At 36.9% G+C, this 18,793-nt stretch overlaps 1 protein-coding gene across 1 annotated transcript in view; it reads left to right on the plus strand.

Moving 5' to 3' along the window:
* The window catches only part of SNX3 (sorting nexin 3), a 49,127-nt gene extending 30,666 nt beyond the window's left edge, over window positions 1–18,461 (plus strand). Inside the window, exons 2-4 of the mRNA XM_018053098.1 lie at window positions 6,884–6,979; window positions 16,127–16,251; window positions 17,702–18,461. Coding sequence (XP_017908587.1) covers window positions 6,884–6,979; window positions 16,127–16,251; window positions 17,702–17,807 — 327 coding nt within the window. The 3' untranslated portion in view covers window positions 17,808–18,461. The remainder of the gene's footprint in view (window positions 1–6,883; window positions 6,980–16,126; window positions 16,252–17,701) is intronic.

Below are 18,793 nucleotides of genomic sequence, written 5' to 3' on the forward strand. Positions count from 1 at the left end.
ATTCCTAAGCACCCAGTATTCTGTTTCACCTTTAATAAGTCTAGGGCAGTGGTTCTTGACCATGGTTGTATCTTAGAATCACCTAAAAATACTGATGTTTGGAGTCCAGCCTATACTAATTTGAATGAGATTCTCTAGATGAGGGCACCTAAGAATGTGGGGATGGGAGTGTGTTTAAAACCTCTTGAAGTGATTCTTGGAATTAGGCAAGTTGGAAAGAGATGGAAAATAGTTTTGCACTTTAAAAATTGTTCAAAATAGGTCTTATGCTATTAATAGGCAGTTTTCTTTCAGCAGAAGCTTGTAGGATTATGTAAGTGTTCAAGAACTATTAAGAACAAATTTTCCTTTACAGTAGAATTATTACTGCACAGTTTCATTAAAGGTTGCTCATTGAAGATCTTGCTTGAGCTCACAAATAAATCTTGTCATTCACAAATGAAGAATATGGACAAAGTAGAAGACATATATGAAATTACTTGGTTTATACATTAAACTAGTCTCAATGTCTTCTCTACTGTTTCAGAAATTATACCATAAAGTATACTTCTTTTAAAATAACAGGAAATTGTATCACTGGAAGGCCACGTCCTTATTTAAAAAAAAGAAACTAAACACAATACCTTGGCTTAATGACAATCTACATTTCAAAGGTTCTCCAGACTAAAAGCTTATTCTTTGCTTAAATGACTTCTCCCAAGCCATATTTAGAGTTCATCTAGGTTATAAACCATATCTCCAGTTATTCATGCTGTTCCAGATTGGGTAAAACAAGTATCAAAAGTACTGAAGGGCGAGGTAATAGCTTAAGCACTTCTCAGCTTATCCTTTATCTCTAGATGTAGATATTTGAAGAAATACAGCCTTTTAATGAGAACTGAAGTGAGGCATCCATTTACATCTCTTAGGACTGGTTGAATAGAGTATGGCCTATTGAGTATACTTTTGATGTCGTTGCCAGTCTCTTTTTTCAAATGCACACATGACACTATCTGAAGAAATGCTAGAAACACCTAGTAAACATTTTTCGAATATGTATTGTTAAGCTATATTCAGGTGACCACATTTTGAGGCTTGGTTTTCTGCTTGGCTATCAGTGATAATCAGGTTACATATTGGGTATCTGTGAGCTGCTGACTTTGATAGGTCAGCCTCTCTAAGTGTGTAAGACCTAGCTTTTTGGAGACCTGTAATATGGCCATTTCCTCGGAACGTGAAGGGAGCACTTGTTTTAGAGCTCTGTACCATGATTTCAAAATCTGTTCTGTAGTGTATAATGTCCATTTGAATTCCTGATGGTTTTACCCTATGTGGTTAGTAATACCTTGTGGGAAATGACTAGTAGTTTCTCTTTTATATAAATAGCAGTTTAAGAGTATCAGGCATATAGGCATCGCTCATAACATTTTATCCCTGTGGAGTTTTGTTTTTGGTATGTTATTAGGAAAAGTAAAGAGCAACGAATAATTTTGAACAGGGTTATGTGTGTTAGTATGTGTTAGTCACTGAGTCGTGTCTGACTGTTTGTGACTCCATGGACTGTAGCCCACCAGGCTCCTCTGTCTGTGGAATTGTCCAGACAAGAATACTGGAGTGGGTAGTCATTCCCTTCTCCAGGGGATCTTCCTGACTGAGGGATCGAACGCAGATCTCCTGCACTGCAGGTGGATTCTTTACCTTCTGAGCCACCAGGGAAGCCCTGAATAGGGTTACTCTTGTTCTTTTCTAGTTTTCTGAATGTCCCAGGTTTCTTATATAATGATTAGTCCATCACCTTTTCATAAGCTACATAGAAGCTTGAGAATTGCCCTGAATTTTGCGTAGGATAAGTAACAAATATCTATGGCTTCATTTTAGCCAAGTAGACTATAAGTCTTAATTTTTCTGAATCAACAAATTGCAAACATAATGTACTTACACATCTGTGTGTTCACACTGTATCTGGCAGAATGGGGTTTTCCTGCAGTAAGCCAGTCTCTGTCCTGGTGGTTAAAGTCAGGCAGATAACTTCCCCTAAAAGTAAATTCTCTAAGAATTCATTCTGTGCTTTGCCCATTCCATAGGTTTTAAATTTAGTTGGGTAAATTTCAAATGGCACTAAATTTTATTATGAAAGGTAAGTACAAGGGAAAAAGAAACTCAATATAAGAGGGAAAAAATAACTTTACATGGGAGAGATCTAACTGACCTCACCTTTACCAAGTGATTGAACAGCAGGACAAGCTGACATCGTGTTCTTTCTGATGTGGGGTACTGAGAAGGCTTCAAATTCCTGCCGATAGGAACATTCCTGACAAAGATGAATGACATGGAACTCGTCATGAGGAAAAGGACAAACTCAGGGGTATAATATCTCTCAAATATCTGGCCTGCACTCTTTAAAACTGTCACTGTCTTAAATGGCGAAAGGGCAGGAGGATTGCTCTAGATTGAAGAAGACTTAGATAACAAGGCATATATAATATAAATAAGCTACAGGGATATATTGTATAGCACAAGGAAAATAGCCAGTATTTTATAGTGACTTTAAATGGGGTATAATATCTAAAAAATCTTGAACCACTATGTTGTACATAAGTTATGTTAAAACTGTGTTACAGTTAGGGCTTTCCAGGTGGCTTAGTGGTAAAGAATCCACCTGCAGTGCAGGAGACATAGGAGATGTAGGTTTGATCCTGGGTTGGGAAGATCCCTGGAGAAGGAAATGGGACCCCTGTTTAGTATTCTTGCCTGGGGAATCCCATGGACAGAGCAGACTGGTGGGCTGTATTTCCTGGGGTCGTGAATGAGTTGGACACGACTTAGTGATTGAGCACACACACAGAGTTAGAGTTAAAACATAGTTAAGACTGTTACAGTTTTCCCAAAAATGTTATTAAATAGTGCTGACATTTAACTAGGATTTGGCTTATAATGATTAACAGAAGCATATTTTTAATGTAAAATAAAATAGTTTTTATAGACTTCATGGATTCCAAGCAGCCAATTTAACTTTTTGGGGGGCAAATGATTATAATTCTCTGCTTTTTAAATGTTAGTTTGGGCTACAGCCCTGACATAGCTTTAAATTATTGTTAATTTGCAGTTTCTTATATATATGACAATGGTTAATGTAAATATTTATAGGTACCTCTCTCTTTGCTTTGCCAGACATTCATAACTCCATGAATGGAACTGAAAAGTCTAAAATAGACCAGGGTTACTCAAACTCACTTTCAGCATTCACTAATATCACATACCTACACAAATAGCTGCCAGGTGTGGCTTAGTTTATGGTTTTTGCCTAATGATTGGCTTTAGTTTTGCCTGTCTTAGGTTACTGTTCCTCAAATGCTGTTATTTCATACAAATGGCTGAGTTTGACACTTTTACTTGTTAGGTAAAATGACCTATAGATAGAGGAAAATAGTAGTTTCTAGTTGATGCTCAGCTTGAGAAACTAGAGCAACTTTTCTTAAAATAAAATTCGAATGTAAGGATGAGAAAATACTAAATCTTGCCTTTTAAGGTTCAAAAGTTTTAGTCATCTTAACATCGTTAAGTCTGATTTACATTTAATTTCAGAATTCAGCACTTATTTCTCTCTGGATAAATCAGAAGCATTTTAAATGATATCCAAAAGAAAAACTTTAAAGAATTTTTGCTATAATTTGCCTCAGTCTGTCTCTTTCCCATACTCTTCAAGCAGATAAAACTAGCTAGAACCAGCCCTTTTTCTTTCTAAGAAATAATTGACATATTAGTTTCAGGTGTATACCATAATGATTTTATATTTGTATACATTGTAAAAATAAGTCGTTAATATCTAGCATTATACATAGTTACTTAAAAGATAAATAATGTTTTTGTGTGTAATAAGAATGAGTCAACTTTTCATGCTGCCCTTTAGTGTATATGTAGCTAACCTGTTTAATTTGTAGTAACTTCTCTGTTATTTTTTTTAAAGATATATTCCTGTTCAGAGATGACTATTAGCTCCTGGTGCTCACAGGGAGATACCTTGGCCAGATATTCAGGCTTTCAGTCTTATTTCCCACCGTCTCCTGTGGTTTAGAATGTACAAGAATTGCTTCCTGAATATACTGTTTTCTTCTCTGCATGTAGTTCATGGGATTTTCATCGTTCTCAACCTTCTTCCTGTAGTGTGCCTGACTCCATATGTTAAAAGAATACCGACCAAATCAATTAGAGTGATAGATGTCACCAAAACGCCCTTCTTTAAGGTTGTTTTCACTAATAGCAGTAAGTTTTTTAGATGCCTATCTATCTTCACCATCATTGGGTATTAAAATTGAATACCTGCCTGTCTGATAAATGAAAATGGGATCTTACTGTTTTGACTGTCATTTCTTGTGTGAGTGAAGTTGAACGTTATTGACATAGTTTTTCTAAAGTCTGTCAGTTTATTCATCTTTATCTTTCACTAGTTCCTAAGTTCTTTACATTTTAATGAAATTATCTCTTTGTTTTATATTGCAGATATTTATCTACACTTTATGGTCTTTCAACTTTGTTTTTGTTTATGGTGTATAGTATTTTTATACTATTTGCTTATAACCAACTATAAGCTTCATAAGGGCCAAGACCGCATCTTACTCATCATTATATTTCCCATCTTATCTAGCACTATGTCCTTTTGTGGATGTTCTTAAATTGTAATAATAGTTGAATCCTTCCAAAACTGCAGGAGAAATGCATTACTCTCACTCTTTTCTCTTGAGAAAACCAAAATACAGTATTTTATAAGAGTTAAATAAGTTGAAAGTTACCAATCATGAGCATTTGTAATTTAAAGTGATAGTTCAGTGGCATAAACAAAAAAACCTCAGCATCTTTTATTTGTATGCTGATCAATTTGAATTGAAAGTCCTTGTGATGATCAAGGAGAAGTTAACAGGTACACTCACCACTCTAAATGTAATGGGCAAATAATAAAATTACTTGATATGACTTTATAAAAACTCTAAAGCAGTCTTCATATAAAGAGAAATAGCCAGCTGTGAAAAAACTATAAAATTTTCTTAAAATAACCATGATCCTTTATTTAATATATAATCTTCAATCTATTACCTAGTCATAGAAAGGAGTGGGCTCTTTCTCCCTCCCACTACCCATCTATTAAAGTGAATCAGATATAATCATGATTGTGTCAAAAGTTCAAAAGGGAAAGTAGAGGTAAAATGAGCTGAATTGGCATTCTTCCCTCAACATTGTACCTGTAAGCTTGATATGTTGTTTCAGAGATTAACTTTATAGACTTCCGTACCCAGAAGTATGAAAATTCTTAGGGAACTCTTTTCACAAGCTTGATCTTAACATACTGAATAAAGAGAGCAGTTAATCCCTTTTGTAAGGTAATTTGAGAGGAGGGAATTCAAAATGTAAAATCTCACCTGCAGAAAACACTCTATTCTGTAAAGGCCTTTCTATCTTTAGACACTTACAAAGACTTAATATTTTAGTGTGGAAGGGTGAACTTGGTTAAAAAGCCAATGGGTGAAATTAGAGAGAAATAATCCAGTGCTTTCTTTCTGGGAATTACCATCTTGCTCTCCAGGGGACCTAATTTTATTCCCTGTGGGTAATGAGAATACCCCTCTTGTACAGCAAGCCAGCATCTCTAAATATAAGCTTGACTTTTAGTATAATAAGAGTCTTGTTAGGTGCAATTTTGCTCTTAGTCATTAATACAATGAACAAATGTTGTGGTTACCTGGGAAAGAAAATTCAAGTGCTTTTAAACCTCTTGTGAGATTTGGTTTCATGCTTGAAATCTATACAGTGTTATGCCCAGTAGAAGATTCCAAGCTATAAGGTGTACAACATAGAGCAGTTAATACACGTTGGAAAAAATTGAAACCACTACAAAACGGGTTTAAGGTCCTGAATAAAAAGCTTTTCTTTTACTGAATGACACTTACTAGGGCATTAAGTTTAACAAGTGATTGGAATTTTCTTAAGGGGAATTTTACATGATGATGATGTCTCTTTGTCAGCCTTTCCTTCCGGTGGCACTTTTTCCTTTCAGCTTTAATACAGTTTGCAGTTCTACAAGTGCAAAGACCAGATAAAGAACAAAATATAATCTGAGAGTATATAGTATTAAATAGCATGTTCAGTATATTATGGCATTAATTAGGTTATTTGCACCAACTTTGTGTGCAATTAAAATCTGTTCTTGATTCTTTAAGTTTAGAATTTGACAGAAGTGGTCTTTCTTGTAAAGAACAGTCTTCCATCCCGATGTAACCTTAAAGTACTGGGCAGTGTGTTTTCAGTTCCTAAAGTTGCCTGCAGTCTCAAAGCTCTGGACCTTATGTGTATGACTCCTGATTTTCTGTTGACAGTAAGAGCACACTGCGCTCTTTCCCTGCTGTTTTTTGGCTTTTTTAAGAAGACCATTAAGAATAATCATCCTTTATTCTTTTCTTCATTATGACTTCTAATCTAGTCATAATAACAAAATATTTTGTATTTCATTTCAAACTAGTAAAGCTCTGTTTCCCTTGTAAGCATTGTATACTAAACTGTATAGCAATCAGGGCTGGCTTCATCTCACTCCTCTGATATTTTTACCACTTACTGAAAATAGAAAAAATGACTTGTATTTATGTAACTGACCTCAGGAAGAATGACATCCAAAAGTATATGTGCAAATGTGCATTTAAAAATTTGTATTCTGGTATATGTTACATACTTTTTAACAGCTAAGCTTTATTAAAGGTAAAATATCATCTTAATAACTTTTATGATTTTCTTATCTTAAGGTAACTGGGTTTGTCATTTTATCAGTTTGACAACATATTCCCCCCTAACCCCAGCTTGTTTGAAATCCTTGTAACATGCTTCAGTTTAGGAGTGATATTTTTTTTATTTGTTTCAGACAAATCTGCCTATTTTCAAGCTAAAGGAATCTACCGTTAGAAGAAGATACAGTGACTTTGAATGGCTGCGAAGTGAACTAGAAAGAGAGAGCAAGGTAGGAATTATTTGTAATGTTACTTTAAAGCAAAACATTCCAAATTTTAATGTTTAAGACCTCTCAGGAAAATAATCTTGAATAAAATGAGTAAAAGCAATTTTTCCCCCCAAATAGTTCAATTTCATTTTATTTCCTAGGAGATGGGGAAGTGTGTAGTTTTTCCTTAGAACTCTACCTTCTCATGTCTACTTCAGTGGCCCACAGAGGCCTTTGCTGACTCACACTTACATGACACTTCTTAGAACTTTCTTGCTATTGCTTCCTTCCTTTTTCTTGTCTTCCTATTCACTTTCTCCTCCCACCCTTGCTAAGTTTCTCTTCTCAGTACATCTCCTATTGCATTGTATTTGTAGCTTTGTTTTTTTTAACTGACTCTACATTTTTTTTATCATCATACATTATATATAACAGAAATATCATAAACCAGTACTTACCTTAATCTGTATGATAGGTGCTAATAATCCTCAGATTCATTTTTTAAATGACGGCCATGATCTACCTTTAGTTTGCTACCTGCAGTTTTAGAACGCTGTTACATATCCTGGTAAGAACTGTCTTCTCTTAGAAGAAAATTTGGTGGCTTTGGCTGCAAAATAGAGAAAACAAAGTCTCATTCTAATGTCTCTTACTTCAGCCCTACGTCAGAATGACATACATAGCATGGAGTCTTGCAAAGTACCCTCAGAATGATGAAAAGTACACTCAAAAGATTAGCTTGTGCTTCTTTCTGAAGCATACTAAGATAGAAAAAGAAGGAAATCTTTCTTAACCAGATAAATGTGGCTGGATACAAAAGCAACATATACAAGTCATACCACTCCGTCAAAAATGGAAAAATAGTTTTACTCTAAAGAATATCCAAGTATAAAATATTTCCAAGTAAAACTGAAAGTATAAGGCCCATGCAAAGAAAACCTTAAAACTTCATTGAAAGGCAAGAAGAAGACCTTATAAACAGAAATACTACATTCCTGGTTTGGAATATTCACTTCTGAAGATTCATTTACTGTATAAGTATTTGTGAGTTCATTCTATATGTTACGTGAGTTGCAGATAGAGCTGTGAACAAATGAAGGTCCCCACTTTTCTGGCACTTTATTGGGTAAGTCGGGGTGGTGGTGAAAAGGAAACCAGAAAAAAATAGTATGATTATATAATATGTCAGATGGTAATATGCTCTAAAAAATATTTAAGGGAAATAGAGAGTGCTAGTCTCATATAGGATGGTCAAGGGAAGGCCTCACTTAGAGCTGGCATTTTAGCAGTAGACCCAACAGAAATAAGGCAGTATCTCCTAACTTATTTATAAACTTGTGAAATTCTAACAGGAATCTTAATGGAGTTCTTTATAAGCCTGCAGATAAGACTTTAAGAATCAGAGAAAGTGCAAGAATAGCCAAAAATTATTTTTACCAGTGATTTAGCACCTGCAGACATCAGCATATGTTAAGGCTATAGTAATTAAAACAGGATAGTATTGCTTTGTTGTTGTCCAACTCTCTGCAACCCTACGAACTGCAGCACGCCAGGCTTCCCTGTCCTTCACTATCTGCCTAAGTTTGCTGAAACTCATGTCCATTGAGTCAGTGATGCCATCCAACCATCTCATCCTCTGTTGCCGCCTTCTTCTCTTGCCCTGTCTTTCCCAGCATCAGGGTCTTTTCCAATGAGTTGGCTCTTCTCCAGTGAGTTGGCTCTTCACATCAGGTAGCCAAAGTATTGGAGCTTAAGCTTTGGTATCAGTCCTTCCAGTGAATATTCAGGGTTGATTTCCTTTATAATTGACTGGTTGGATCTCCTTGTTGTCCAGTGGACTCTCAAGAGTCTTCTTCCAGCATTACAATTTGAAAGCAATTCCTCAGCATTCAGCCTTCTTTATGGTCCAACTCTCACATCCATACATGACTACTGGAAAAACTACAGTTTTGACTATACGGACCTTTGTTGGCAACGTATTGCTTTAGGGATGAGCAAATAGATTAGCAGAATGTCAGAGAATTGAGAAGCTGACCATGTGTTTATTGGAAATTTAGTTCATAACAAAAATAACTTTGTCAATTAGTATAGAAAGGAATTTATATTCAGCAAATGGGGTTGAAACATGTGGCTATTTGGGAATAAAGCTGTATAATTTGTGTATATAAATTACAGATGGTTTGAAGATCTAAATGTACAAAACAAGTTAAGAAAATTTTAAGTTACAAAGAAGAAATTTTTTATGACCATAATGAGAAGTGTCTTTTCCCCCTCACCTTTATTTGAGATATAATTGACAGATAACATTGCATAAGTTTAAGTTGTGTAACAATGATTTGATATATGTATATTTTATAAAATGATTACCATAATAAGGTTGAAAGTGAAGTCGCTCAGTCGTGTCCGAATCTTTGTGACCCCATGGACTGGGGCCTACCAGGCTCCTCTGTCCATGGGATTTTCCAGGCAATAGTACTGGAGTGGATTGCCATTTCCTTCTCCAGCGGATCTTCCCAACCCAGGGATCGAACCCACGTCTCCCGCATTGTAGACAGACGCTTTACCGTCTGAGCCACCAGGGAAGTCCAATAATAAGGTTAGTTAATACATCTATCATGTCACATAGATGTATTATAATAAGGTTAGTTAATACATCTGTCATGTCACATAGAAGGCTTTGTTTTGGTGGTAGTGGTGGTAACATTCAAACTCTGTTTCTGTTAGCAACTTTTAAGACTATAATACAATCTTGTTAACTGTAGTTACAATGCTATACATTAGATCTCCAGAAAACCCCTCCGGAGAAGGGCATGGCAGCCCACTCCAGTATTCTTGCCTGGAGAATCCCATGGAGAGAGGAGCCTGGACTACAGTCCATGGGGACACAGAGTTGGACGTGACTGAAATGACTTCAGACAGCACAGCACACAGATCTCCAGAACTCAGTCATTCTTTAACTGAAAGTTTGTACCATTCGACCAAAATCTCCCCATTTCCCCATCCCCCCAACCCCTGAAAACCACTAATCTATTAATACTACTCTCTGTTTCTATGAATTCAACTCTTGCAGATTCCACACAAAAGTGGAATCATATGGTATTTGTCTTTTTCTGTCTGATTTATGATAAGAAGTGTCTTGATAGGCTTTTGACTTTGCTTAACATTAGTACCTGGCTTACTGGAGTGTTTAATAAGCATTTCATAAATGTATATATCACTTTATTTCATGACAGCTTTACTGACATAACTCACATGCCATTAGTTCAGTTCAGTTCAGTCACTCAGTCGTGTCCGACTGTGTGACCCCATGAGTCACAGCACGCCAGGCCTCCCTGTCCATCACCAACTCCCAGAGTTCACGCAGACTCACGTCCATCGAGTCAGTGATGCCATCCAGCCATCTCATCCTCTGTCGTCCCCTTCTCCTCCTGCCCCCAATCCCTCCCAGCATCAGAGTCTTTTCCAATGAGTCAGCTCTTCACATGAGGTGGCCAAAGTACTGGAGTTTCAGCTTTAGCATCATTCCTTCCAAAGAAATCCCAGGGCTGATCTCCTTCAGAATGGACTGCCAATTCACCAATTTTTACATTCATTTATTTTTGGCCCTGGGTCTTCATTGCAGCGCATGGGCTTTCTCTAATTGCAGCGGGCAGGGGCCGCTCTTTGTTGCCACGTGTGGGCTTCTCATTGAGGTGGCTTCTCTTGTTGTGGAGCACAGGCTTTAGGCACACGGGCTTCAGTATTGCGGCTCTCAGGCTATAGAGGGTGGCCTTAGTCGTTGAGGTACACAGCCTTAGTTGCTCTGCAGCACGTGAAATCTCCCCCAGACCAGGGATCGAATCCATGTCCCCGACACTGGCAGACAGATTCCTGTCCATTGTGCCACAAAGGAAGTCCACAACTCACCAATTTAAAGTGTATTAATTCTTAATTCTTACCATTAAGTGTAATGGTTCTTAGTATATTCGGAGTTGTGCAATCATTACTACAGTCAGTTTTAGGACATTGTAATCTCTCTCTAAGAGAAACACCATACCCAGTAGTAATCATTACTGATTTCTCCTCACCCAGCCCTTCACAACCACTAATTTTCTTTCTTATGGGTTTTCCTGTTCTGGGCATTGTGTATAAATAGAAGTATAGAATATGTAGTCTTTTCTGTCTGGCTTTTTTCACTAAGTGTGTTTTCAGGGTTCATCCTGTTGTATTGTTAATCACTACTTCATTTCTTTATTCTTTTGTATGGATATATCATTTTTTATTTACACATTTATCATTGGCAGACATTTGAGTTTTTCCTGCTTTCTGACTATTGTGAATAATGCTGCTGTGAACATTCACATACAGGTTTTTGCATGGACATGTGTTTGTATATCTTGGGTATATAATTTTTGTATCTCTTGGGTATGCTCAAAATTCTCCAAGCCAGGCTTCAGCAGTATGTGAACCATGAACTTCCAGATGTTCAAGCTAGATTTAGAAAAGGCAGAGGAACCAGAGATCAAATATCCAACATGCGTTGGATCATTGAAAAAGCAAAAGAATTCCAGAAAAACATCGGCTTCTGCTTTATTGACCATGCCAAAGCCTTTGACTGTATGGATCACAATAAACTGTGGAAAATTCTTCAAGAGATGGGAATACCAGACCACCTGACCTGCCCCTTGAGAAATATTTAGACAGGTCAAGAAGCAACAGTTAGAACTGGACATGAAACAACAGAGTGGTTCCAAATTGGGAAAGGAGTACGTCAAGACTGTATATTGTCACCCTACTTATTTAACTTCTATGCAGAGTACATCATGAGAAACGCTGGGCTGGATGAAGCACAAGCTGGAATCAAGATTGCCGGGAGAAATATCAATAACCTCAGATATGCAGATGACACCACCCTTATGGCAGAAAACAAAGAGGAACTAAAGAGCCTCTTGATGAAGGTGAAAGAGGAGAGTGAAAAAGCTGGCTTAAAACGCAACATTCATAAAACAAAGATCATGGCATCTGGTCCCATCACTTCATGGCAAATAGATAGGGAAACAATGGAAACAGTGAGAGACTTTATTTTCTTGGGCTCCAAAATCACTGCAGATGGTGACTGCAGCCATAAAATTAAAAGATGCTTGCTCCTTGGAAGAAAAGCTATGACCAACCTAGCTAGCATATTAAAAAGCAGAGACATCACTTTGCCAACAAAGGTCTAGTCAAAGCTATGGTTTCTCCAGTAGCCATGTATGGATGTGAGACTTGGATTATAAAGAAAGCTGAGCACTGAAAAATTGATGCTTTTGAACTGTGGTGTTTGAGAAGACTCTTAAGAGTCTCTTGGACTGGCAAGGAGATCCAGCCAGTCAATCCTAAAAGAAATCAGTCCTGAATATTCATTGGAAGGACTGATGCTGAAGCTGAAACTCCAATACTTTGGCCACCTGATGCGAAGAACTGACTCATTTGAAAAGATCCTGATGCTGGGAAAGATTAAAGGTGGAGAAGAAGGGGTCGACAGAGGATGAGATGGTTGGATGGTATCACTGACTCAATGGACATGAGTTTGAGTGAGCTCCGGGAGTTGGTGATAGACAGGGAGACCTGGTGTGCTGCAGTCCATGGGGTCACAAAGACTCGGACACGCCTGAGTGACTGAACTGATATACCTATGAGTGGATTTATGGCCATATGATAACTGTTTAACTTTTTGAGGCATTCCCAGACTGTTTTCCAAAGCAGCTACATTTCCCCCAACAGTGTATTAAGGTTCCACTTTGCTCCACAACTTCACCAACACTTAGTATTATTAATTTCTTTATTATAGCTTTCTTAGCATGTATCAAATGCTGTCTCCTTGTGGTTTTCATTTTCCTTATGGCTAATGATGATCATCTTTTCAAGTACTTATGTATCAGCCATTATTTCGGTGGAGAAATTTTTTTTTCAGATCCTTTGCCCATTTAATTGAGTTTCTTTTATTATTGAGTTGTATATAGAATATATTAAAAAGAAACTCTTAGAAGTCTCTTATCAGATTTACAATTTGCAAAAATCTTATCCCATCCTGTGGATTGTTTTCACTTGATGATGTCCTTTGAAGCATAGTACTTCACTTTTAACATTAGATCAGTTTATTATTTTGGGCATTTAACCTGTGTGAAAGTTGTATTTACATTAGCGTATTCTTGAAAGTCCCTTGGACTGCAAGGAGATCAATCCAGTCAATCCTTAGGGAAATTAACCCTGAATATTCGTTAGGACTGATGCTGAAGCTGAAGCTCCAATACTTTGGCCACCTGATGCAAAGAGCTGACTCATTACAAAAGACCCTGGTGCTGGGAAAGATTGAAGGCAGGAGGAAAAGGGGATGACAGAGAATGAGATGGTTGAATCGCATCACTGACTCAATGGGTTTGAGCAAGCTCCAGGAGATAGTGAAGGACAGGGAGGCCTGGTGTGCTGCAGTCCATGGTGCCGCAAAGAGTTGGACACGACTAAGCAATTGAACAACAAAATTGCTAAGAACAGTTAATCAAATTGTTTTATTTATATATTACTACTTCTTCTTAAGATCTGTTATACTAGATGAGAAAGTTGGTGACATTTATTGTGTTTATTAGTCATTATGGTTTAATTTTTTAGCTTTTATTTCAATATGCTTTCACTATATTATGCTGGCCAGATATCCTTCTGTCCTCATCTTGCCCACATATACACACATCATCAGACTCATGACTTTTTAAATTGGTGTGAGAATTCTAAGTAGATCTTTTCAGACTGCTTAAGCAAAAGTAGTTTGATGTTGAAGATCTTTGTTAAAAAACCACTCATGATTTTTGTAGGTGATTAATCCTGTTGCCTACAATGTCACCATCCAATTCAATGCGTATTTTGAGTATTGGTAAAAGTATATCTCTGTTGATGATAATACACAGTAATCTTTAAATTCCATGCTAAATTCTTCCCTGAATTAACGGTGGTCATTTCTTTAATGCACTAGTTCTAGATTCCTTTTTTAAATAATAGCTTTATAGATATAGATGTTTTTCCCTGCCCATCATATAGCTATTCTGTTGGAGCACAGCTAGTGGTCATAATCCTGTTTTCCAGTTGTAGTTACCTGCAGGTTTCAAATCTTCAACTTGACAAATGCTTTTATAATATAAGGGAGAGACTTAAGATTGCTAAAGCAAACTTATGATGACAGCTCTTTAGATGTCTTAATCACTGGCATCTGGGAAGAGTAGATCTAGGAAGGAATTAAAAAGTTTATGTAGGGCATTGGTTTTGTGTTTCTTTTTCACTCTTTGTTTTTTGTGCATCTGTAAGAAGTTGTGTACTCTTTCCCTTTTTTACCTTGTTGAATTATTGTTTTAGGATAGGAACTCTTCATCAAGGGTTCTAGATTTTACCTCTTAGAATATGTATACTTTTATTACTGGTGTTTGCTGTTTATATTTTTTCTTGTGTGAATTGTTTGCCTATACCTTTTCTCTGTTTTAATGTAAGATAAGGATTCACCTAAGTGGTTAGTCATTTAACAGATATTTGAACTTCTCTTGTATGCCCAGCTTTCCTTAAAATAACCATAAGAAGCCTGAGACAAGGGTCTGTGATTTGAAGGCATTAATAGGATAGATTGGTGGCTCTCCAGGAGGGGTAGTTTTGTCCCCCAGGAAGACATTTGACAGTGTCTGGAGGCCATTGTGATCACAGGTGTGATAGGCACTCACACCTGTCTGTGTGGAGTGCCTATTGGTGACAGTCTAGTGGGTAGAGGTCCAGGATGCTGTTGAATAGGTATTCTACAGTGTATAAGAAACCCTTCCCCCCAGTACATTATCTAGTTCAACATGTTAATAGTGCCATGGTTGAGAAATTCTGGGATAGAGAACCTGACGAACCTGTGAAATAAATAGCTAGGTACTATTTAATTCAGGGGCATCCCAGGTTACTCAGTGATAAAGAATCTGCCTGCCAAGCAGGACACACAGGTTCAATCCTTGGGTTGGGAAGATCCCCCAGAGAAGGAAATGGCAACCCACTCCAGTATTCTTACCTGGGAAATCCCACAGACAGAGGAGGCTGGCGGGTTACCATCCATGGAGTTGTAAAGTGTCAGACACAACTTAGTGACTAAAGCAGCAGCAGCAGCATTTAAACAAATATTTGAGCTCCAGATAATTCCTAGAAGAGGGAGATCAGTCATAAGTTGTCCCTAAAGGAAAGCTAGACTTTGACACGGAAAATTTGGGATGTTCCTTTATTGTAGAAGGAAGAAATGACAGGTCTTTGGAGAAAGGTAGGATAGTGGGTTTGGGAGAAAGTCGATGTGTTTCTTAGCCTAGTAATGCTGCTGCTGCTGCTGCTAAGTCGCTTCAGTCGTGTCCGACTCTGTGCGACCCCCGAGATGGCAGCCTACCAGGCTCCCCCGTCCCTGGGATTCTCCAGGCAAGAACACTGGAGTGGGTTGCCATTTCCTTCTCCAGTGCATGAAAGTGAAAATGAAGTCGCTCAGTCATGTCTGACTCTTCGCGACCCCATGGACTGCAGCCTACCAGGCTCCTCCAACCATGGGATTTTCCAGGCAAGAGTACTGGAGTGGGGTGCCATTCCCTTCTCCATAGAAGAGTGGCAACAAGTAGTAATTCTTGGTTATTTTGTCATCACCTCAAACACAAGCAGGAAAGATTATATGCAGATAGTGTGAAGTGGAAGAAATTGACCACAGAATTCTTATCTGCCCATACCAGAAAGAACATTGTTAATATTTTACTTCCTCATTTAATTGGGAGTTCAGATTGATCTCTACATTTATCACTGTAATAAAGTAGTGTTCTCACCAAGTGACATCAAAACTGTCTGAGGGGCATGGTAGCCTTTATTTCAGTGTTGCTTATTCCCTTTGTATACTTGTGCTTTGGTAAGTCCAGGAAAAATGAAAATTAAGCCATTGAGGAGCTTTGGTCTGATGGACTATTCTGGCATTTTGTTTATCTTGCCTCCAGAACACTAAGTCATTTTTCAGTGTATTTTTATTGAGTCCCTTTTACTATATATTTAAACTAGTTTGACAGTGGGATGGCTCTCATAGTGAAGATATACTTTGTGTTCATGTTGTGCTCTATAAATTTTCCCATTTCAGCCAGCATGTTGTTCAAGAACTTTCTTACCATGTTTTAGGTTGTAGTCCCCCCACTCCCTGGGAAGGCATTTTTGCGTCAACTTCCTTTTAGAGGAGATGATGGCATATTTGATGACAATTTCATTGAAGAAAGGAAGCAAGGGTTGGAGCAGTTTATAAACAAGTAAGTGCTTTCTGTTCCTCAAAGTCTAAGAGTGAATAGTGTTCTGAGATTCTTTAGGTGACCGCTAGTAATTTAGATATCAAACTAATACTACTTCTTCCTTTTGGTCATTTTCTAACTTTTTTGTACCATTTAAACAAAATGAAAATATGTAACAAATTGAATATCATGTGCTAAATATTAATAAACTTAAGAGTGATATGAGTATCTCTTTGTTGACCTGAGTTTTGTATGTTTTTCATGGTTAATTTATGCCAATTACATTTAAAATTACAGCATTTAAAAAAGTTTTACTTATGATTCTTTTTGATTTAAGGTATGTTCTTCCATGAACAATACACTTGCAATCATTTTGTTCGATTGCAGATGGAAGGTATTATCAGCATGTCTTGTGTAAAAGCGGCACATTGTACATTTTCGTGGCAAAATATATACTTTTGAAAATGTAAAAGATTGTATCATTTATCTTTTACTTTAGAAACTAATAAAATCAACCTCTAGCTTTTAATTTTATTCCTATTTAAGATCCAGTATTTGTTTTGTTTTGACTGCACTTCTCAACTTGCTCAATCTTAGTTCCCCAGCAAGGGATTGAACCTGGGTCCTCAGCAGTGAAATCACAGAGTCCTAACCACTGGACCACCAGCGAGTTCTCTAAATATAGCCATTTTTTAAAAGCCCAAATTATAGGAAGAGTTATGCCTGCAAAGGGCTCACTGTAATTGTGCATTTGGCCTTAAGTTTGGCCACATAAAGTCAAATCTTAGAGAATACTGTTGTGTGCGCTTATTTATTAGCAGTACTTTTTTATCTAGTAATTTGAAGATCTGTGAGTGGTAAACAGGGAAAGTTACACAAAGCCCGTAACTTTTAGTTATCTGATATAGCACACAACCTTCATTGTCTGCTTTCTTTTTGGAAAAGGCAGTGCTAGCTTGGATGTTTTTAAATTCTGAAATAAAGTCTGGTTGCCAGTCTGATCTTATATTTGTTCTGATAGAAACCTTGAAAAGCAAGCAAAAAAAAAAGAACCCCAAAACCTTGCACATTTGTGCTGTTTCTTAGTATTTGGGGATTTTATTGAACTTGTGATCCTATATCTTTTTCTTCTTTAAAATGTATTCTTTGAATCAATGAGATTGTTTCACTTTTAACATTAAAATTCATTTAGGTTTCTTATGAATTCACCAACTACTATGTAAAGAAGCCATCTGGGTACATATTGCCAGAGACGGTGTAAAGCTAGTGATTAAATGTTTTCTAAATTACCCTTACAGACAGAAGGAAAGCAAATATACAGGTAGTCACTAGATAGACCATAGCTCTATGGGCTGTCCAGAGTAACACTGTTACTAAATTGTTCATGTTTCCTAATCTTAAAATGTGTATGTTTGGTCCCCCTCCCCTCCTTTTATAAAAATTCGACTGAACTTGTATTTTTTATTTCTAGGGTCGCTGGTCACCCTCTGGCACAGAATGAACGTTGTCTTCACATGTTTTTACAGGATGAAATTATAGATAAAAGCTATACTCCATCTAAAATAAGACATGCCTGAAATTTCACAAGAAGGGGCGGAAAAAAAAAAAAACAACTTTCCATGACTTAATGATTCATATGCACCAGTGAAGAAGTTCTAACTAACTTTAGCATGCTGCACAAAAAACTGGTATAATATGCCTTCAGTATACTAACACTCATATGCTCAATTTTGTTTTGTTTTGTTTTGGCAGTTGACAAGAAGTTAATTTGCTTTAGTGAAAAATCCTTCATTCCAACCTTTCTATATAAATAGCTCTTTCTTGCTGTTTTAATGTGGTATACACTCTAGCTTCACAAACCTGTTGCTCGAGTATAACCTGCAGTGTCCTAACTAAACTTACTGACTTGGTCTTACCTGCAGTTTTTTGTGTCATGTTTGCTTCTTGAATCCAATTAATAGAATATTTCTCTTACCCCTTTTTAATATGTGGTGTCATTTGACCTAATTTATGTGTGGAAGCACTACACATTGGTTTCCAATACCCTACACGTAAGATACACGCTTGTATGCAGAAAGTATCTCCCTTCAGGCTTGTAATACCCTTCACATGGAAGATCAATGAGGGAAATCTTTATATTCTGTATAAAAACAAAATCAAATTTATATACTAAAATCATTTGTCTAAAAATTTAAGTTGTTTTCAAATAAAAATGCATTTCTGATATGCACTGATTGTGTTGCCTCTGGGTTTTCTTTTCTCTCTTCAGAAGGCTTTCCTACTTAACTCACTTGCTGAGCGGGATTATTTACTAATTATATACTTCTCATTCCTGTAACTCCATTCCTCTTTAAACAGTGGTGATATCAAATATTCTACTACCCTTTCAATGGAGGTATTTTCTTTTACACAACAACAACAAAAATGCGATGTACTAGAAAAAGCATTCCTTAAAGCTTATTTGAGTCATTATGAAGCACTTTGTGTATTTGGAAAATGCTCTATAATCTGAAGTCATTCTATTCAAAAATCCTTTTAAGATAAGTCAATAGCATGCCTCCTA

This window comes from Capra hircus, chromosome 9 (genome assembly GCF_001704415.2).
Source record: "Capra hircus breed San Clemente chromosome 9, ASM170441v1, whole genome shotgun sequence".
Lineage (NCBI taxonomy): Eukaryota > Metazoa > Chordata > Mammalia > Artiodactyla > Bovidae > Capra > Capra hircus.